Consider the following 23,374-nt stretch of genomic DNA (forward strand, 5'->3'; position numbering starts at 1 on the left):
ACACACAGACAGGCAAAGAAAGGTGTATGGGGATGTAATTAAATAATGCTTCTTTTTGGCTTCATATTTCAAAGCTTAAATAATATTTTATTGTTTTTTTTCATCTTTCCTGCTTCAGTATGTCTGTGTCTGTATTTAATACACACACACACACACACACACACATATGCACATACATATGCATATATATATATATGTGTTTTGTGTGTGCACACTCACATATGCAACCATCCAAAATTATTCAGCTCATTAGAAGAATTATATATATATTGTATTTTTTTTTTGGTTCATTTTTGTCTTTTATTTATTATCTATTTATGTAAAAAAAAATTTTCTGTTGCTGTTATTTTATATCTTCCAAAAGACAAAGACAAAAGATGACGTCACATTGTCAGGTGGTAGTGTTGTTGCTGCTCTTGTTCTAGATGATGATGATGATGATGATAACCAAAAAAATTGTGATGGCGGTGGTGGTTGTTATATAAGGAGTAGTGGTGATGATGATTGCAGTCGTTGTTTAACATCATGTCTGTCCTGATGGAGGAGGCCCTTGGCCAAAGGAATTCCTTCATCTTCATTGCTTTCCTATCAACAAGAAACTCTGGGGACCCACATTAGCTAGTGTAGCCTTATCTAAGAGAATAGGATGTGATTTGAGGCGATATTTGGTTGCTATTTCTAGCAGGTTGAGCAATTAAGCACGTAAAGACCCATCTATTAGTTCAATAATGATGGTTGCAGTGAGGTAGTAGTATGAGAGTGATGTTTTTGGTTGTGGATATGTGGTTAAGAAGCTTGCTTTGCAGCCGTGTGTTTTCAGTTTCAATCCCACTGCACAGCACCTTGGGCAAGTATCTTCTTTTATTGCCCTTGGCCAACCAAAGCCTTTGAATAAATTTGGTAAACGGACACTGAAAGAAAACTTTTTGTGTGTGTGTATGTGCATACTTGTGTGTGTATATACTTGTGAGTATATATGTGCATACTTGTGTGTGTATGTGCATACTTTGTGTGTGTGTGTGCTTGTGTCTCTGTGTGTGTATGAGTGTGTGAGTGCCCTTGTCTTGACATCATGTAAACTGATTGTAAATGAGCATCACTGTCATACAAGCGGTGCCCTTTCTCTCCAGTGTTCCACGATAAACATGTCTGGCCATTGCAAAATATCTTTGCTTGGAAACAGGTGAGGGTTGGCAACAGGAAAGGCATCCAGCTGTAGAAAATCTGCCTAGGCGAATTGTCTGACACATGCAAGCATAGAAAAGTGACCGTTAAATGGTGTTGGTAAAGATTGTCAGATGATAAAGAGACAGGTGTAATGGAGATACAGAGGAGGAGGGTGACAGAGTTAGTTATAAGCAGGTAGATGGGAATAGAGGTAGTTATATGCAGGTGGAGGGAATAACGATGGTGGCATTTTTTTTTTTGTTTTGTTTTCTCTTATTCCACTGTTACAGTTAAATTATTCGATACAATTTGCAAGAGGAACTGCAAAAAAACTCAATAAAAATATGTTCTATTTCATTTAAGTTTGGAAAGGTGTGTATTGGTGTGTATGTGTGTGTGTGTGTGTGTGTGGAGTTCACACATACATTTTATAGAGATAAACATGTGTGCACACATCACATATGCGCACAGCTGTAGGTGAAACTCCACTCCAGTATTTCTGATATGTGAATATGCAGGTGTTTGTACATGTGAATGCGTTTTATGTGTGCATGTGAATGCACATGTGTGTATGTTTGGATGCATTTGTGGGGACATGTATACAGGGAAATGAGGATGCATTTACATAGGCAGATGTGCATGTAGGTAAATGCATGTAGCTGGGTATGTAAACATGCATAAATATTAGCACACACACACACACACACATACACGCAAGCTTCAATTTCTGGGATTCAGTCTTAGCATGTGTGTGTGTGTGTGTGTGTGTGCGGCTGCTCATTTCAGAATGTGCATATGCATGCATACATGTTTACAAACACACATACACACACCAATTACTGGTGTTGACTCTAACTAAGTGTATGTATCTGTATACATATGTACATGCATGCATATGTGTCTGAACATACATATGCATACACATATACATCGATTTCTGATGTCTAAAAGGGGTGTATATGTATGAATATGCATGTGTGCACGTGTTCACTTACACATGCACACATACATACACATGCAAGCATTCATGCACACACACATATTCACATATACACAAATACACATGCACACACATCAAATCCTAGCATTTTATCTGTAATTATATGTATATACATGTATGTATATACATGTATGTATGTACATATGTAATTATGTGCATGCATGTGTATGTATGTACATTCATTTGTATGTGTATAAATATGTATGAATTATATATGTATGTATATGCATATGTGTATGTATCTATGTTTACACACCACACATATCAAATTCTGATATTTCATCTGTAATTGAGCATGTATGTATATATGTGCGTGTGTGCATATATATATATATATATGTGTGTGTGTGTGTGTGTGTGTGTGCTTCCACGCTCATACATTTCTATTTATATGACCTCCATTCCACATATAAAGAAGTTTCTCTTCAGTTTTTTTTTTTTTACACATGTCGAAAGTAAATTGTTGATTCTCGTTTTGAATATAAAAAAAGTGAAATGAAATCTATTTCTCATACACACACTCACATAGGTATAAAGGTATGTATGCATATGTGTATGTATTCATAAAGATATATATATATACATACACACACATAATATATATATATATATATATATATATATATATATATATATATATATATATATGCATACATATATATGTATGCATGTATATCATTGACAAAAATATCAATGATTGAATCTCAATGCATTTCAGGTCAAGTTTATTCATTCATCTAACACATGTAGGGTGAAGAATCTATAGCCTTAAGCTGTATTACATACAACCAGCTGTCCTCTATTTGTGAGCAATTCTTAAACATGACATTTTCAATTCATTCATATCTTCTGCTGTTAATGCTTCTGCTGCTGTAGTTGTTGTTGTTGTTATAAAGGTGATTGAGTGCATTGAAGTCCCTTTTTTTCACATTCTGAGTTCAAATCATTGCTAGGGCCAACTTCACCTTTTCTTCTTCTGAGGTTGATAAAATGAATTGCCAATCAAGAATTGTGATTGATTTACTTGACCCTCTCTCTCTCTCTTTTCTCTCTCTCCTATCTGTCCCTGCTCCTCTGACCAATTTGCGATCCCATACCAGTCTCTACAAATTTTTGTCTGACCCATGCAAGCATCGAAAAGTGAACACTAAGTGATGATGATGGTGGTGGCAGTGGTGGTGGTGGTGGCATAAGCTACATGAACGTCATCCAATATCAAACTGGTAAAAAATTAACAGGCGCAGGAGTAGCTGTGTGGTAAGTAGCCTGCTGACTAACCACATGGTTCCGGGTTCAGTTCCACAGTGTGGCATCTTGGGCAAGTGTCTTCTACTATAGCCTCGGGCCGACCAAAGCCTTGTGAGTGGATTTGGTAGACGGAAACTGAAAGAAGCCTGTCGTGTATATGTATATATATGTGTGTGTGCGTGTGTTTGTCCCCCTAGCATTGCTTGACAACCGATGCTGGTGTGCTTATGTCCCCGTCATTTAGCGGTTCGGCAAAAAGAGACCGATAGAATAAGTACTGGCCTTACGAAGAATAAGTCCTGGGGTCGATTTGCTCGACTAAAGGCGGTGCTCCAGCATGGCCGCAGTCAAATGACTGAAACAAGTAAAAGAGTAAAAGAGTAGAAGTAAATATTGAAAGTAAAACAAATTTCCTTATGCAAAAATGAGGTTTAATAGACTGAAAAATTATAATCCAAATATTTTTGTTGTTGTTGCTGGTCCAAAGTTTTGAAGCAGTTAGGTTTTATTTTGTTCTTTTTGTTGTTTTGTTTGTGTGGTGATGGTACAGAGGTGTGCTGTTGACTTTAGTATTTATTTTCTCTGATATACTGTAACATCTTGTTGACTAAGTCACAGATAATCAATATATATTGAACAGTTTTTTTTTTTTCTTTTTTAATACTGCAAATTTTCACGAGTGAATTTGGTAGGCAGAAACTGAAAGAAGCCGGGAAAGGCGGTGAGCTTGCAGAAACGTTAGCACGCCGGGCGAAATGCTTAGCGGTATTTCATCTGCCGTGACGTTCTGAGTTCAAATTCCGCTGAGGCCGACTTTGCCTTTCATCCTTTCGGGATCGATAAATTAAGTACCAGTTATGCACTGGAGTCGATGTAATTGGCTTAATCACTTGGTCTGTCCTTGCTTGTCCCCTCTATGTTTAGCCCCTTGTGGGTAATAAAGAAATAACAAACTGAAAGAAGCCCATCACACATACACACACACACACACACCAGAGGCTTCTCTCAGTTTCCATCTACTTCATTGAGCATTGGTCCTAGATTTGTATATAAATTTATGTATCTCTTATCTCGTACTTGTTTAAGTACAGCCATGCTGGAGCACCACCTTGGAGAGTTTTAGTGTGGCCATGCTGGAGCGCTGCTTTGAATTTAAGTGCAGCCATGTTGGGGCACTGCCTTGAAGAGTTTAATAAAAAAAATCACTCCCAGGAGTTATTTTTTAAACTTGGTAATTATTCTGTCTGTCTCTTTTACCAAACTACTAAGTTACGGGAACATAAACAAACACTTGTTGAGAAACAAAGGTGAGATTCAAACACAAACACACATATATATATATATATCGTTGCTATTATGTTAAACTGTCGTATGTCCAATTTTGGCCAAATGCTTTTTTTTTTTGCAATATTTATTTTAACTTGCAATAGCTGATTCTTTTGGTCAAACTATTGTATCTCCAGTTTTTTTCAGATGCCAAAATATCAAAAATTGTCAAAGTTTAGTTCTGCTATGGAATGGTGTAACTATTTTTTCGTTTTCTGAAAAAGCAACGTTTTGGACTTACGACACTTTTGCATAATAACAACAATATATATTATATGTACACACAATACATATACATATAATATATATATTATGTGGGTAGGGTTAAAATCCAAGTTATGTCCTCTGTGGCCTTTCTAATCAGAGATTTCTTACATGTTTCCTTCATGTACAATTTTGTGATTCCTATTAGCAAATGAAACACATGTAATGGTGAATAAATAATACCAAAGAATTTCTCCTACTACCTGTTTGTTATGCATATATATATATATATATATATATATATATATACATATACAGTGGGCTTCTTTCAGTTTCGGTCTATCAAATCCTTCTCAGAAACGCTTTGGTGGACTCGGGGCTATTGGAAAAGACACTCTTCCTAAGTGCCATGCAGTGAGACTGAACCTAGAATCACATGGTTGGGAAGCAGACTTCTTATCATACAGCTGCTCCTGGGTTGCTTTCTTTTCTGAGATTTTTCTTTTTTGCAATAGCGCCACCAAATCCATCAGGACCAATAAGGGAAAACAAAAATACCGTTGTAACAGCAGAATATTGTGAGGAATAATTACTATAATTTGTATTATTACTGCTTCGTTGACCCAGTTTATCAGCCTCTTGTTGTTGTATTTGATGATGATGATGATGATGATGATGTGATGATGATGATGATGATGATGACGGTAACAGTGGCACTGCTGATGGTAATGGTGGTGGTGGTAACGCTGATGACGATAATGGCGGTGGTGATGACGATGACGGTGGTGGTGGTGGTGATGATGATGATGATGATGATGATGATGATATTTGTACTTATTAGAGTCAGCAGTTATGAACTAATAAATCTGTTATTGAGAAACTGTTGATATCATGAGATCCTCGCTTTCTCTCTGTCAACTACATCTTTTTTTTTTTCCTTTCTCTCTGCTTCTTTCCCCCCCCCCATCTCTTTCTGTGCTTTTCTTCTCCTCAGCCTTCCCCCCACACACACACACTTTTTTCTTCTTTTTCTTTGACATCCACTTATTTCCTTTTCTCCATCATCGTCATCATTATCGTCAGCATCGTCACCATCATCATGTTCTTATATTTTTCTAACCTTCCTTCTGTTGCTTCCTTCTTTTCTTCCTTCTTACTTTATTTAGCTTTGACTATTATTACCACCACCACCACCACCACTACTACTACTACTACTACTACTACTACTACTACTACTACTAATAATAATAATAATAATAACCTGCTTCAAACTAATGACGGAGCTTCTATGTGGTTGCTAAACCTGTTAGAAATGGCACACAGGTTTCATGCGAATGACTTTATACACATCATTGCTGTTTTACGTAACTTTTCCATGCCTGCATGGGTTGGGGGAGCCTTCTCCAATACAGTGTCTCACCATTTGTTAAAATTCCTGCTTCCAACCATGTGGCCTTGGGTTCAGTCCCACTGTGCTGCTACTTGAGCAAGCTTCTTCTACTGTAATCCTCATGAATGGATTTTGGTTGACAGAAACTGAAACAAGCACTTGTCATGTATGTATGGGCCTCACGGGGGCAAAGTGACTGAGTTCCTTTCGGGTTTTGGGCCTGACGTAGGCAAAATGACTTGAGTACCTTTTGAGCATTGGGTCTGATGGAGGCAAAATGACTTGAGTTCCTTTCTAATTTAGCATGGACAATGGACATTAAATGATGATGTTGATGATTATATATATATATATATATATATATATATATATATATATATATAAACAGTCCAGAATGAATAAATCCAGAATGCTCAATAATATCGAGATCTGGGGACTGTGGTGGCCAGATAAGATGTTCAACTTCACAAGAATGTTCCTCGTGCCATTCAGTAAAAACTTTAGCTGTGTGAATTGGTGCATTATCATCCTGAAAGATTGCGTTACCCTCCGGAAACAGTTCTGTAACCACAAGATGAATTTGATCAGATAAAATGCTTAAATAGTCTTGACTATTAATTCTACCAGGAAGGGAAGCCATTGGGCCAGCAGATTTCCAAGATATAGCCCCCCCCAGATCATCACAGATCCTCCTCCATGTTTATATATATATCATCATCATCACCATCATCATTTAACATCTGTGTTCCATGCTAGCATGGGTGGGACGGTACCTCAAGAGTTGGCCTGGCCGAAGCTTGCACCAGACTTCTGTGACTCTTATATATATATATATATATATATACACATGCACACACACATATACATTTGTATATGCATGCAAACACACACATACAGGCTTGTACATAGTTCTTGCCCGCCATCAGCTCAGGACCATAGTAGGTATCATTTACTCAAGGTATCGCACAATAGGATTGAACCTGAACCCTCATGGTTGCAAAGTGAGCTTCTTAACCACACAGCCATGCTATTCAAAAAATAATTCCACCTCATTTATATAAAAAAATATTAAAAAAAGTAAACGTAAATTTATGAAGAATCAACTAATGTGTTATTTTAACCTATTTATAGGACGGTCAAACGGATGTAAAACAATAAGAAATAATTAAAAAAACTGAAAGATAAAAGGACTATGGTGTCTGACTAATTAAGTAACTCACTGACTGCTAAATTTGCTGTCTGTTGGTCATTCTCTCTATTCATTAGTGTAAGAACTGTTGATAAGAAAAGTAAGCAACCACTCAGTGGCCACTAATAGGTCAATCACTGTCACCATCTTACCACTTGACCACCTCTTGCAACTTCCCCTCTTTCTCTCCCACCTACCCCATATACACATACCATGGCCACTATCATCAACCACCACCAACACCTCCGCTGCCGCCATCTCTACCACCATCCCTACCGTCACCGTCATCACCACTATCACCACCACCACTATTACTACCACCTCCACTACCACCACCAACACTACCACCATCACTACCACTACCACCACCATCACCACCTCTACCACCACCACTACCACCATCCCTATCATCATCATTACCACCGTCATCACCACTATCACTACCACCACTATTACTACCACCTCCACTACCACCACCAACACTACCACCATCACTACCACTACCACCACCTCTACCACCATCCCTATCGTCACCATTACCACCCTCATCACCACTACCACCTCCACTACCACCACCATCACTACCACCATCACCACTTCTACCACTGTCAGCACCACCACCTCCGTCATCACAACCAACACTACCACCACCACCACTCACTACGATTGCCACCACCATTACCGCCTACCACCACCTCCACCATTCCCCCCCCCCCGCCACCATCACCATCATGATCACCTACAGCAGTGATTCTATTTTAGATTATGTAGGTTAAGGCCAAGACACGGAGGGTGGATGGAATTAGAGGTGCACAGATTAGCAACGACTCAATCAAGGCCCTCCTTCTTTCACCTCACCACTTTCCTGTGAATGCCAGTTTGGGTCAACTGTCGCAATAATTAACTGACCTTTGTTTTTTTTTTGCAAGTAGAGTTTATTCTGCGCTCTCAAACAGCTACCACCACCACCACCACTCCGCCTCTACACATACGCGCTCCGCTCATGTACTCACTCATGCATGTTCACACATACACACGCTCTCAGTGTTGTTTGGCTCTCTGCCCATCAGCAAATTCGATGCACAGATACATTTGGATTTACTTCTTAAACCTCACCCCCACTGCCACCATCACTATCACTACTTCCACCACCACCACCACCACCACCATTATTATTACTGCAACCATTACCACCAATGCATCACCATATATTCACTCCCACCCCCTTTACCATTATTGTAAGTGCCAAAATGAAATGAAGGGCTTTGTGCTATTATTTTTGTCTGTTCCTTTGTTTTTTCAAGTACCTTATTTTGTGGCACAGAAGTGGGGTTTTTTGTGGGGGGTTTTCTCTTCTGAAGTTTTTTTTTTTTTTTTTTCCGTTTATTAAAGAAAAACAAATATATACTTTGAAACTTATCTTGCGTCTTCCACTATACTAACAGAGAAGCTGGTCATGGTTTTTCTGATATCAACAGTTTGGTTGGCTGCAATCATAGTTGGGCACCAGTAGCTATAGTGTTAGGTGGACGGTGGTCAGCAGTGATGAGTGCATGCAATCACCATTGATGCATGGCATGCTTGAATAATTGTAGGACAGTGAAAGTGAGGACCATACTGTTATGTACTACAGTTATACTCAACAGCAAACAACCAGTTGGGTATAACCAGGTAACTATTGTAAGGTAAATTCAGTCAATGAAAGACGAGCATTCTGCTGATTTGCCAGCCAATTTTGTCTGTTAAATGGTGTTTAGCGCATGTCCAATGGAGACATTATATCATTTGAAAAAATCGTTTTCATCATTTTAGTAGATATTTACCCAAGGTGCCATGCAGTTGGTATGAACCAGAAACCATGTGGTTAGGAAGCAAGATTTTTAACCACAGAACCATGTTTGTGCCTTATACCCTTAAAAACATAATTATCCAGTTTCAATATTTTCTAAAGAATTTAGTGCCCTCTTTCAGTTTCATAAAACCAAAGCCAGAAGCACCGCTTTCTTGCTCTTAAAAGCACAGCGTTTAACTTGTATTTGAACCCGTCACCTTTAGATCAAATACATAGCAATGCACTGTAATTATACATAAAAATGAATTTGCTGATTCAACACCTTTTGGCATAACTAAACTGTGTTAATCTTACCATGGAAATATAATCCATTAAGAGCCTAATCTTCATGCTGTTAATCTGTCAGTTGTAAATAATAAATGTAAAAGGCTTATCATTTTCAAGGCAAAGGAAATGAGATATAGTGTTCTTTATATCTTTCCTCCAAAGGGTATTAACAGCCTAACTGTAGCTAGTTTAACTGGTTATGTATGGGCTGTGATTGAGGTTTGGTACATCAAATACTTATTACTGTTATATATAGTTCCACCCATACCAGCACGGAAGGCAGACGTTAAATGTTGATGATGATGGTGGTGATGATAGTGTTTGATGACTCTGTCATCACTGCATCATCATCATCATTATCAACAGCAGTAAGCATAACTAAGGCATAATCAAAGCAGAAAGTTTTTTTTTTTGCAATCATGTGGTTTTAGATTCAATTGCACAGGTGATAGGTTGTGCTTGAGAAGACCTGTCAAGCCAAGTGAAATCATGGTCATGGCTGATGCCAGTGTCGCATAACTGGCACTTAAAAAGCACCCTTCAAACTTTGGGTCTCACAGAGGTAGTGACAAGTGACTGAGACTTTTGGCAATGTACCCTGCTTGAGAAGATCCATCAAGCCAAGTGAGATCATCATCGTAACCGAGGCTGGTTTTGCATAACTGGCACCCATGCTGGTGGCGAGTAAATAGCACCGTTTGGACATTGGGCCTCACAGAGGCAGTGACAAGTGACTGAGACTTTTGGCAATATGCCATGCTTGAGAAGACCTGCCAAGTCAACTGATGCCAGTGCTTTGTAACTGGTACATAAAAGGCACCCTCAACACTCTTGGGGAGGTTGGCATTAGGAAGAGATTTTATTGATGTCTATAGTATGAAAGGCTCTACATGCTTGAGTGAGTCTTTAACCATTTTTGATGCCAACTTGCCTGAGACAGCCTCTTGTTCTATGATACAGAATGTCTTTTTTAAAAATATTCATATTTAAATTGGAATCTTCCATTGTAATTTTAGATTAAAAAAAATTTGACCCTTTTGCATTCAAATTTCTTTGTCAAATGTATTGCCTATTCGTTCACATTGTTTTGAATTAAGCATGCATTATCTTGTAGATTTATAGAATAACATTGTAGGGTAGATGTGAGAGGCTGGATCTGGTCAGTTTTAACATAAATCAGTCAGAATATTTGGGCCAGATGTGGCTGGATTAAATGCTAATGGCTTAAAGTAGTTTAATAATGGAAAAGTTGGTAACATACAAAATCTTTCGAAAGTGTTGGTTATTTTCTAAATTAATCGAAACACTTTCTATATTTGATGGCATATAAGATGCACAAGTATATTAGATGCACCCAATTTCAGCAGCATCTGTTTTAGAAAAGAAGTTTTCAGTATATTAAAGCAAGTACTTTTTAAAACAACTTTTTTTTTTGAGACACTTTTTTGAAAAATAAATACATCCTATATGCTATCAAATGCAGCAAGTGGTGTATTTTATTAGAAATATCTTAATGCAAGTTGTCTTTGGCTAAAAACATTAAATTATGTACAACAATGAGGGCCTCAATTTGGGAGTTCATGTATTTTGAGGAGTATAGAACTATCCCTTATTGACCACAACACTCTGGATGACTCTGGCCAGTCGTGCCTGTCAAGGGTCTGAGTTATGGGTTAAAGTTCAGAAGGTGATCCTGTGGATAAGGCATACAGGGGAAGGGCTAGCCCTTAGACATGTATTACACAGTAATACCTATGTGTGGTCATGTCTTGATGTTATGCAAATGAGTCCTCATGACTGAGGTTTGAATTGAACCATTGCCTCAACGGGAAACTTGAGAGAGCAGAAGACTAACAAACTAGATTATAAATAAACTGGCAGATCGCTGCAAGAAACTATTACTGTATCATTCCCATGACAAATCATGAATCTTCTTCAGGTTTTAGTATAAAGGTCCATGACCGCTGACACCTGTAGGCATCATAAATAAAGAGAGATGTAATTAAAGGTGTGAGCAATACAGCCTAGTAAATTACATTTAGAGAATCAGCAGTTAGCCTACATTTTCTTCTTCTTCTTCTTCTTCTTCTTCTTAATCCACTTCACTTATGAAGATAGAAACAAAATTTCAAATACGAATAATTTGTAATAATGATAACTATAAACTCACACATGTGTATACATGTACATACTTTCAGTATGGGTTGGTTCTAAGCACAGAATACTCACCTACTTCAAGGCAATATAATAATATATATTCACACACACTTATAAGTATGTGTGTGTGTATGTATCCAAATAAGCACAAACACACACACATACACACACACATCTTCAAAGCATGTGTAACATTTGTGGTATGTTTAACACCTAAATGCTCAAAATCTAAGAAGTCAACGACCTGTTGTTCATTTTACAAACCAAGTCGAATGGATTTTAGATATTAAGTGTTTACAGAAGATGGTTGAACACAATTTGTAGATCTTTATAATACAAGGTCTTTATCAAAACACTCCCATACACACACGCACACAAATACACACATACACACTCATGTAAGTGGTGGTGTGAGAAAGAAGTTTGCTTCTCAACTTTGTGCTTTTGGATAGAGTCCCACTGTGTGGCACTTTGGGCCAAGTGTCTTCTTCAGGCCAGGATGAACCAAAACCTTGCAAGTGGATCTGATAGACAGAAATTGAAAGAAGCTTGTCATGTGAATGTGTGTGTAACAATAAGATAGTTCATTCTTCATCTTGATGGATACTACAGGTTGAAAGAGTATACATGCTTATAAATATATATTATAAACCCAATAAAAGAGTCGAGATGGATGCGCATAAGACAATAAGAAGAGAGCAGGGTTTGATCTCACAATGAAACTCAATAGTTTAAGTTATTAAGATCATTGCCAATGTGATGAATTAAGCTGTGCACATGGGAAAATCTAAAATTTCAGAAATCTAGAGATTAGGATACATGTGGATTAGGACGAGAAGCTGTTAAGCTAAATAATCCTTGCTTAGGAAATAGACTACAGCTCCTGTGATGAAAACACATGATTTGAATTCATAATCCTTCAGATTGGTTTTAGTGTCCACCTTATTTGTTTTATCTGGTTAAATATACACATTAAATTGTGTGGGAGTGTGTGTGTGTATACACACATGCACGCATGTATACTTCTCTTTCATCTTGTTTCAGTCATTTGACTGTGGCCATGCTGGGGTACCACCTTGAAGGGTACTAGTTGAACAACTCAACCCCAATACTTATTTTTTTTTAATGCCTGATTCTTATTCTTTTGGTTCTCTATTTACCAAACCACTTGGATACATTGACATAAACACACCAACACCTGTTGTCAAGCGGTGGTGGAGGACAAACAAAGACACACATGACAGTTTTCTTTCAGTTTCCATCACAAGACTTTGGTTATCCGGAAGCTGTTGTAGAAGACACTTGCCCAAGGTGCCATGCAGTGGGATTGAACCCAGAACCATGTGATTGAGGAAGCAGGCTTCTTACCACACAGCCCTGCCTGATTTCACTTAGGCATAGCGATACTAAAACTAGTTGTTTGAACTCAGTATTCATATGCTTTAGAGTAGAGCATTATTTGGGTGAGTGCAGAGCATGGTATTAATTAATGAATGACAAAGGAACAAGAATTATGTAATCAACTTCATAGACTTACAGCTGTTTCTGCTATAAGATTACAGTGCACTCACAGCTGAGTGCTTGTGAAACATAGCAGAAACAGCTGTAAGTTACAGGGGACATAAACACACTAACATCAGTTGTCAAGCGATGCTAAGGGAACAAACACAGACAAACACACACACATAAATATATACATATATGTATATATATGCACGACAGGCTTCTTTCAGTTTCCATCTAGCAAATCCACTCACAAGGCTTTGGTTGGCCCAAGGCTATAGTAGAAGACACTTGCCCAAAGTGCCACACAGTGGGACTGAACCCAGAACCATGTGGTTAGGAAGCAAGCTTCTTACCACACAGCCCCTCCTGTGCCTATATATATATATATATATATATATATATATATATATATATATATATATATATATGAAACATTTTAATGTCTGCTTTTCCGTGCCTGCATGGGTCAGATGGTCTTATATGTGAAGGCTCTGTCTTGAATCCTAAGCATTAGTATATATCTCTTCTCATCGTAATGTCAATTGTAAATGCTATAATGAGGGGAATATCATAAGAGGAACCTTAATTAGTTTCAGCCCATAATTAATGGAACTGTTAATCGTAGGTATTTCATTGCATCTAACTGAAATGACATGAAAGCAAAACAAAGGGAATTGCTTGCTGTCCCAGTTTGTACAAATATGTAAATTTGCAAACTCACCCAACCCAATTGTTCAGCTGTGAACTCAAGTAAATCATGTGCATGGTTGATTACTGGCATTACAAACCTTCCCAACCCATGCTTACACCAAAAAGACAGACAGAAAATAAATGACGACGATGATGATGGTGGTGGTGGTGGCGGCGGAGGCGGCAGTGGTGGTGGTGGGGAGTTGTGATAGTAGTGCTGCTGCTGTAAAAGTGACAGTGGTGGTGGTAGTGGCAGTAGTGATGGTGGTGGTGACGGTGGCGCTGATCGTAGTGGTGGTGGTGGTATTAACAAGGAAAAAGAAACCAAATGTAAAGATTGCTGAAAGAAAAACAAAAGAAAAAAAAAAGCAACTTATTACTTCTTTAATTAAAAAAAAATTTAAAAAACAAAAAAAAAAACCAAACAAATTTTTTAAAAATATAAAAACTACTACTTTTCGTGACATTGTGAAAAGTCCAGCCAGATTGTTCAAATAACAGTTAATTACTGCATTCACTAATGAAGTTTTGCACTTTGGGGTTTGTTTTTTGTTTTTTGTGTGTGTGTATTTGTTTTTGTTTTAGTAATGAAGGGTATTCTAATTTACTTAATTAAGAAGAGGAGGTGGGGCAAAGAGTCGAGAGGAAGACTCCACCTCCTTATTTGACATGTCTGATTTCTTGTTCCAAAGTTGCGAAAATTCCTACGAAATCATAATGACCCTATTATGGTTATTTTTAGTAAGTCGTATTAGTGTCATCATCGTAATCATCATCATCATCATCATTTTATTATTATTATTATTATTATTATTATTATTATTATTTATTATAAGGTAGTGAGCTGGCAGAAACGTCAGCACACCAGACGAAATGCTTAGCAGTATTTTGTCTGTCTTTACGTTCTGAGTTCAAATTTCTTCAAGGTTGACTTTGCCTTTCAACCTTTCTGGGTCGATAAAATAGGGACCAGTTGAACACTGGGGGTCAATGTAATCAACTCATCCCCACCTCCCCCAAGCTGCCTTTGTGGCAAAAACTTGAAATAATAATAATAATAATAATAATTATTATTATTATTATTATTATTATTATTATTATTATTATTGTCGTTGTTGTTAAAGTTGGTGAGCTGGCAGAATCATTAGCATGCCGGGCAAAGTGATTTGCAGCATTTTCTACAACCCCTACGTTCTGAGTTCAAATTTCGCAAAGGTCAACTTTGCCTTTCATCCATTCAGGGTCAACGAAATAAGTACCAATCAAGTACTGGGGTCAATGTAATCAACTTGCCCTCTTCCCCACAAAATTCCAGGCCTTGTGCCTATAGTAAAAAGGATTATTATTATTATTATTATTATTATAAGTGGGGTGGGGGAAGAGAGGCATATCAGAGGAGGTGACTTAGTGGAAAAACAATTAAGTATTAAGTAGTACTAATTCCATTAAATATACACACGTGTAAAAGATATTAATTAACAGGTATTACAATGACAAGTCGGCATTAACGTGTCATTCAATATTATTTTCTGTTAATTATTTTGCCTACTTATTTACGTATTCATTTTGTTGGGTGGGTGGAGATTGAGGTGGATGTGGTTGGCAGATGACATAGAGCTGCCCTCCCCCCCTCCTCCTCCTCCTGCCGGAAGCTTCTGACAGGCTTGGCTTTCCATTCCATAGTTGAAACTAATCTATTTTGCTGGTACTAATTAATAACACACTCGAGAAAAAAAAAGCATGAAAAGTTTTAATTTCCCTTTTGACCTTTCTTTATCTCTCTCTCTCTCTCTCTCTCCCCCCCCCTCCCCTCCTCCCCCTCTCTCTGTCCCCAGCCTCGTAAGATCATGTAGGGGGAAGATAGTGAACCAAGAATATGGAGGAAAGCCCCCTCCCCTTATGTGGTTCTCTTTCATCTTTTACTCGTATCAGTCTCTTGACCAGGCTACAGCTGCAATCAGATACTGGGTTCAGATTTTTGGTACAAGGTCAGCAGTTTCAGGGGATGGGGTCAGGAGATTACATTGACTCCCCAGGGCTCAAGAAGGATGAAAGGCACAGTTGACCTTGAGAGAATTTGAACTCCGAACATGAAGACAAATATAGGCATTTTGCCTGGCATACTAATGACTCTATCATTAGCATCAAGGGAGGGAGTAAGGGGATTACATTGGCCCCAGTGCTCAGCTGGTACTTATTTTATTGACCCAGAAAGGATGAATGGCAAAGTTGACCTCAGCAGAATTTGAACTCGAAGCAAAGAAGAGGACAAAATGCTGCTAAGCAGTTTGCTCAGCATGCTAACAGTTCTGCCAGCCCACTGCCCTAGTTGCAGTCAAATACTGAAAAGCAGTTCTCATAGCCTTTTGCAAGGGTCTCCAAGACATCTCGGAGTAACAAAAGGAAGAAGCAATGATGACAATATTTGCGAAGGGCATAAGCCTTAGGACCAGGCAATGGTGCTAAACCAGGTTTCAAATTCCGCCGAAATCAAGTTCAAATTCTGCCGAGGTTGACTTTGCCTTTCATCCTTTCAGGGTCGATAAATTAAGTACTAGCTGCGTTCAGGGGTCGATCTAATCGACCGGCCCCCTCCCACCAAATTTCAGGCCTTGGGCCTATAGTAGAAAAGGTTAGGTTTACTATACAGATCTTGGTTTCAAATGAATCATGCATGTTTTCAGTATAGGCCAGTCACAACATTCTATAAGTTACTCTTATGTTGATAGCGAAACTTCTGGTAAAATTTATCTGTGATATTTTAGTGTTGTATCCATGGGAAGACTTTTCTTATCGTCTGTTTAATGTTATGAAATCAGGGTCAATAACAATGATGGACTCTCCCGTCAAAGACGACATGTGAGCATTCAGCTTTGGCCAAACAAACTGCACAAATGAATTGTTTATAGTGATCAAATGTCCGTGCTGCTGTACGTTAGCTCATTCTCTCCATCAAATCAACATTGTCTGAACAGGTGAACAAGTGTACTATGCATCAGGTGTCAAAGTGATCACAGGGCAACATGAGATGAAGTGTTTTGCTCAAGAACACAAGGCACCACCCGGTCTAGGAATTGAAATCATGATCACTAGATCATGTGTGCAATGCCCTAACCACTAAGCCATAATAATAAGAAGAAGGAGAAGAAATGCTTATCCCACTCATATTGTTATGAAGGAGTAGGGGGTCTGTGTTAAATAGTTATGAAAAAAAAGAAATACAATTAAAAAAGAGCAATTTTTCAGATTAACGATGAAACCTTTACAATTTTTTAATTATCAAAAGAGTAAAAGGCCTAAAATAAAATGTGAAATACATACATACCTATATGTACACACACACACAGATGTATACAAATAAACAGGTGATTGAAAAATGACGGAAATTGCAAAACCAAAAAACAAATTGTATGTGACGAGTAGGTGTATGTGTTAATAATAGTTATTAAGACACATGCACGTGCACACCTAATGGCATCCAAACACATATAACTGAGACACACAGACTCATGCATAAACACTCACATAAAAAAAAAAAAAGTAAATACAAAATTTAAATTAACAAAATAAATATGTTTTTTGTTGTTTTTTTGGCTGCAAAAAAAAAAAATAATGATTTATTATTGTCTAATTCGTTTAGCATCACATGGGACATGGTTGACAGTGTGTGAAGACTACGCATATCAACTGGAATCAGATGGTGAATACCACAAAGCTGTCACATATCTTGTGGCCTGCCATCGGATCTACGAAGCCATTGATCTGTTCAAACGTCACCGCTTGTTCAAGTAAGTTGCTGCTCCATCGTTGTTTGTTGTTGTTGTTTGAAGTGGTGGTCATTGCTGTGTTGGCTAGAGAGGTTTCTGCTTGTTGACATTCAGTTTGTATTGCTAGTGCTTTTGTTAGTGTTGTACTGTGATTGCCATCATCATCATCCTCATTTTCATCAACATCATCATTATCAACCTCATCATCAGCATCATCATCATCATTATTAAGGTGGTGAACTGGCAGAATTGTTAGCGTGCCGGACGAAATACTTAGCAGTATTTCACTCATCGCTACAGTCTGAGTTCGAATTCCACCAAAGTTGATTTTGCCTTTCGTCCTTTCGGGGTCAAGAAATTAAGTACCAATTGAACACTGGGGTCGATGTAATCGATTCATCCCCTCCATCAAAATTGCTGCCCTTGTGGCAAAATTTGAAACCATTATTATTATTATTATTATTATTAGTTTTTCTTCTTTCAATCTTGTATCCATTTCTTGCTGAGTGTCTTCCTGACACCTAGAGCAAAGAAACTCACTGCATACATTGATAAGGCCATTAAAACAAACACACCTGTTATGTAGAAGAAGTTATTTACATGGATGATAATAGTTCTCACAGCAACCATGCTCTTCTCAGTGTGTGTGGCATACCAGTTAAAACAGTATTTCACACTTCTTACAGGGTTGGTAAGCCAGGGATCATTCTCAAATAATTTTCAATTCCTATTTCAATCATTCCAAGTGCTCCTCTATCACTGGTATTATAACTGCCTTGAAATGCCACAATTATTATTATTATAGGCGCAGGAGTGGCTGTGTGGTAAGTGGCTTGCTTACCAACAACATGGTTCCAGGTTCAGTCCCACTGCGTGGCACCTTGGGCAAGTGTCTTCTACTGTAGCATCAGGCTGACCAAAGCCTTGTGAGTGGATTTGGTAGGCGGAAACTGAAAGAAGCCCAAGTAGTGGATGGATTGAATCAATGACTCTCAACCAGAGTCTATATGATTCCTGAGGTTCCATAAAAGATTTTTTTGGGGGGGGAGGGGTCCATGCTAGGGTAGCTACACTAGTATTTCAAGGGCCCATGAAAATGTTTGATTTAAATGTATGTATTGCAAGAAACAGCTGGGTTTCTTTCTCTAACATTTTACATAGCCCAACCTATACACATGAATTTGTGAAAAACAAAATAGGAATTTCTTAAAGTGTCTATAAAATTAGGTTTTTAAACGGCGAATGTCTTTGGGTGGTGGTCCACCAGAATAAAATAGTAAACAAAGGAGTTCATAGGTAAAAAAAAAATCGTTGACAAACCTGGATTAAGTCAACCACCTGTATACAATACAGCCCCATAAATAGTCTTTAGTTTTGTGCTTGTGGACAAAAGGGGGTGGGGTAATAAATACTTCTATTATTTTTTTATATTTGGTTCTATTCATTAATTTGTTTTTTCTTTGTTTAATTTTTCACAACTGTCAATAGATTATCACTAGCTGCTCTTACCATTCTCGTTAAGCTGTGGATTTTATTAAATCCTCTATCACCATAAATATTTCCTATATATTATCAGTAAGGTTACTGACCATTCATTTTTCTGTTACCAGTCAGATTACTTATCAACATCATCATCATCAACTGCATAATTTATAGTTAGTTGCTCCAAGAATTTTTACTTTTTCATTTTCGGCATCCATTGTTTTTTTTTTGGTTTTCCTTGCTTCTCTCCATAACATTATGGATCAGATCAATAAGGGAGTGGGCTAAGGAATTCCAAAAAAACAAACCAAACTCTCATTTAGGCCATCGAACTGGTGATGTATTTATGTTGGACTGGCCGTCTGTTGTGTGATTAGACTTCAAATTGACCAGTCGTTTTGCTGATAACACCAAAAGTCAATTACATTAATGTTTTGTCGACTATGAATTGACGTCATAATATGTCTGGTTCTCTTGTTCTTAACACCGTACTTTTCTTCTACTCTTTTTTTCCTCTCCCTCCCCACCACCTTTCTTATGTAAGAAAAGCAAGGTGAATAACGGTGGTGGTGGTGGTGGTGGTGGTCTTTATTGCTGGAAGCCGAAAAGAATGAAGTGTTTTGTCTAATGAAGCAATGAAATATCAGCCACTTGGTGTAAATTTGTGATCCATTGTACCATAGCTGTCCATCATTGTGATTGTATTTCTGGCAGAGAAATAGCCAGATGTGACTAGGTGCTTTCTGAAATGATATCGGTCATATTGCTTGCTACAGGCATTGTGTTGCTTTCTTAGCCAAGAGACTTCATTCTATCTTGTGTCTGTTTACCAAGTAGGAAGTTAAGTACAAGAAAATGGAAGAAAATTCTATAATAGGTTGGCATCCTATTGTTTCAGATGATATTTGCCTCTCATCGCATGTAATTTTAAATGAGAGAGAGACTTGGTGAACTGGCTCTGCAAGTCATTTAAACTGTATGGAATTTTCATTGTTTAAACATTGAATACAAACAACACTGACCTTCCGATTTATGTGTCTGTGTGTTTGCATGTGAAGGCGCATGGCTCAATGGTTAGAGCGTCGGGCTCACAATCAAGTGTTAGTGAGTTCGATTCCTGGATCGGGCTGTGTGTTGTTCTTGAGCAAGACACTTTATTTCATGTTGCTCTAGTTCACTCAGCTGTAGAGATGAGTTGTGATGTCATTGGTGCCAAGCTGTATCAGCCTTTGTTTTTCCCTTAGATGATGTCGGTAGCATGCAGAGGGGAGGCTGGTATGCATAGGCGACTGCTGGTCTTCCAGAAACAACCTTACCTGGACTTGTGCCTCAGAGGCTAACTTTCTAGGTGCACTCCCATGGTCATTCATGTCCAAAGAGAGTCTTTATATATATATATATATATATATATATATATAGAGAGAGAGAGAGAGAGAGAGAGAGAGAGAGAGAGAGAAAGAGAAAGAGATACACACACACACACAAAAAAAGAAAAACAGGCATGGCTTGTGCTTAAGAAACTTGCTTTGCAACTATGTGGTTTTGGGTTCAATCCTAGTGTGTGATACTTTTGGCAAGTAGTGTCTTCTCCTGTAGCTCTGGGTCAACTGATGCGATGTGAATGAATTTGGTAGACGGTAACTGTGTGGAAGCCCATCACATATATATATATATATATATATATATATATATATATATATATATATATATATATACACACTCACACACACACACACACACACACACACATATATATATATGTCTTTGTGTCAGTGTTTGTCACCTCCAACCCTACCACTTGATAACCAGTGTTGGTTTGTTTATGTCCCTGTAAATTAGCAGTTCAGCAAAAGACAAAATCCTTCAAGGTATCCCCAACATGGCCACAGTCCAATGACTGTATGTATGCATGTGAGTGTGTGTAAGACAATGTCACTTAACGATAGTGGTACCAATCTCCAGTTGTTAGAACTCAATATATACTGACACTCTGTCGATGACGACAACAAAGGTTCCGGTTGATCCAATCAACGGAACAGTCTGCTTGTGAAATTAACTTGCAAGTGGCTGAGCACTCCGCAGACACACGTACCCTTAACATAGTTCTCAGGGAGATTCAGTATTACAGAAGAATGTGACAAGGCTGGCCCTTTGAAATACAGGTACCTCTCATTTTTTCCAGCTGAGTGGACTGGAGCAAGGTGAAATAAAGAGTCTTGTTCAAGGACTCAATGTGCTGCTGAGAATCAACTCATGATGTTACATTTGTGAGTCTATTACTCTTACCACTTAGCAACATGCCTTCACACAAGAACTCAATATTCTCCATTGTATTAGTTAGGTCTGATGGCAAAGAGCTGTGAATTATTGGTCTTTCTCTGTCTCAGACACTTTATATAACTTAGCAGGTCGGTACAGAGTATACAATGTCAATTAATAAATGAATGACAAAAGAAAACAGCAGAAGTCAACTTCATCAAATACTGGGGTTGCTTTATGGTTGACCCTTTAGCATTTAAACCAGCCAGATCCAGCCTCTCACATCTATTCTACAATGTCATTTTATAAATAACCATTCACTTCAACAAAATATTGAAACTGAAAGACCAAGCCTGATTAATCAAAAACAATGTATATACAAATTTTTTTTCTCCTTGTTTCTCTCCTTATTTCTTTCTGTGTTCCTTTCAGTTGAAGAGCGTAGCTCAAAACGTCAAAGACTTTCTCTATTCCTGAGCGTTAAACTAATACATCCACTTGTTGTTTACACCACCTGTCTTCGTCTGTTGTTGTTCTTTTCGTAAATTCTCCCATATATACAAATTACATTTGACAAAATAATCTAAATGCTAAAGGATTAAATATGCTCCTTTTCCATTGTAAGACAGTGGGTTTGTCCTAGTTTTAAAAGTCATCGTTATTGTTGCCAATCTGAAGATTTTTCATTAGTTCAAATGCTGAGAGTGGTGCTGTTAGAATTCATTGGAATAGAGTCTCTGCATGGCCGCTTAATTCCTGGCCATGGCACACAGTAGTGTTTGACTCAACACCATGTGCTCAAAAATTCAAATTCTGGCTGTAATCACAGACATTACCTAACTATAATCAGGCAGCAGCAGCAACAACATGCAGCAACATCACTCCATCCAGAAGGTGAGACTGTGAAGATCTAAAAATATTTATATTAGATTTGGGAACTTTATTGTTTTCCAATAAACTGCAAGGATCTCTTAGAAAAATATCGGGGAAAAAGTATCCTTGATGGAAAAGATAACAATGGAAAACAGTTTTGTTTTCAATATTTGTGTAAAATAAAAGCTTTATCATTATAGATACACGTGTGTGTATTTGCACACATACATATATGTGTATGTGTATGTTTTACTAAGAAATGGTTAGCAGTTATATAACTTCATACAAACTATTCACATATGTGTGTGTTTATGTATATATATATGTGTGTGTGTATATGTGTATATATATGTGTGTATGTGTATATATATATATATGTGTGTGTATGTTTATATGACCATCATTTAATGTCCATATTCCATGCTTCTGTGTGCATACACACACACACTCGTACACATGTAAGCATGCATGTATTTTTACAAAGGAAAGGTGGAAAGATTAGCATATATATATATATATGTGCGTATATATATATATATATATATATATATATATATATATATATATATATATATATATATATATATATATATATATATATATATATGTATGTATTAGTGTATATATCTTCAGAAATCCATGCACATCACCACCTTCTATTCCCCCGCCTCCACCAACCCCTTTCCACAAGACCCTTCTAAAAATCTAAATCTCGCTTTGCACGTCTACACGAGAAACATTTTATTTATTTCATCTTATTTTTCTTTATATCCATTTTTTGGGGTTTTGCATTCCATATTAATAAAGAACACAAGAAGATATTCCTCGATTCCTAAATCACACCTGTTGAAGTTAAAAAACCTCAACCAGCCAAAGAAACATCTCCCATTCTTTTTCTCAGTTATTCCGATTGATTTTTGATTGATTCTTTATTTTCCTACATTTTTTCTTTTTTTTCTTTTTTCATTTTTTTTTGCTATAATTGTTTTTCATTTTT

The 23,374-nt window shown here is 37.5% G+C and overlaps 1 protein-coding gene across 6 annotated transcripts in view; it reads left to right on the forward strand.

The window, feature by feature from the left end:
- LOC149132804 (uncharacterized) overlaps window positions 1–23,374 on the forward strand; it is a 243,292-nt gene that overhangs the window by 186,594 nt on the left and 33,324 nt on the right. For all 6 annotated transcript variants that reach the window (XM_089362027.1, XM_089362024.1, XM_089362028.1 and 3 more), the window contains one exon: window positions 17,637–17,784. In XM_089362027.1, coding sequence (XP_089218153.1) covers window positions 17,637–17,784 — 148 coding nt within the window. The remainder of the gene's footprint in view (window positions 1–17,636; window positions 17,785–23,374) is intronic.

Source organism: Octopus bimaculoides, chromosome 13, assembly GCF_046866305.1.
Source record: "Octopus bimaculoides isolate indiv1 chromosome 13, ASM4686630v1, whole genome shotgun sequence".
In the NCBI taxonomy this organism is placed as follows: Eukaryota; Metazoa; Mollusca; class Cephalopoda; order Octopoda; family Octopodidae; genus Octopus; species Octopus bimaculoides.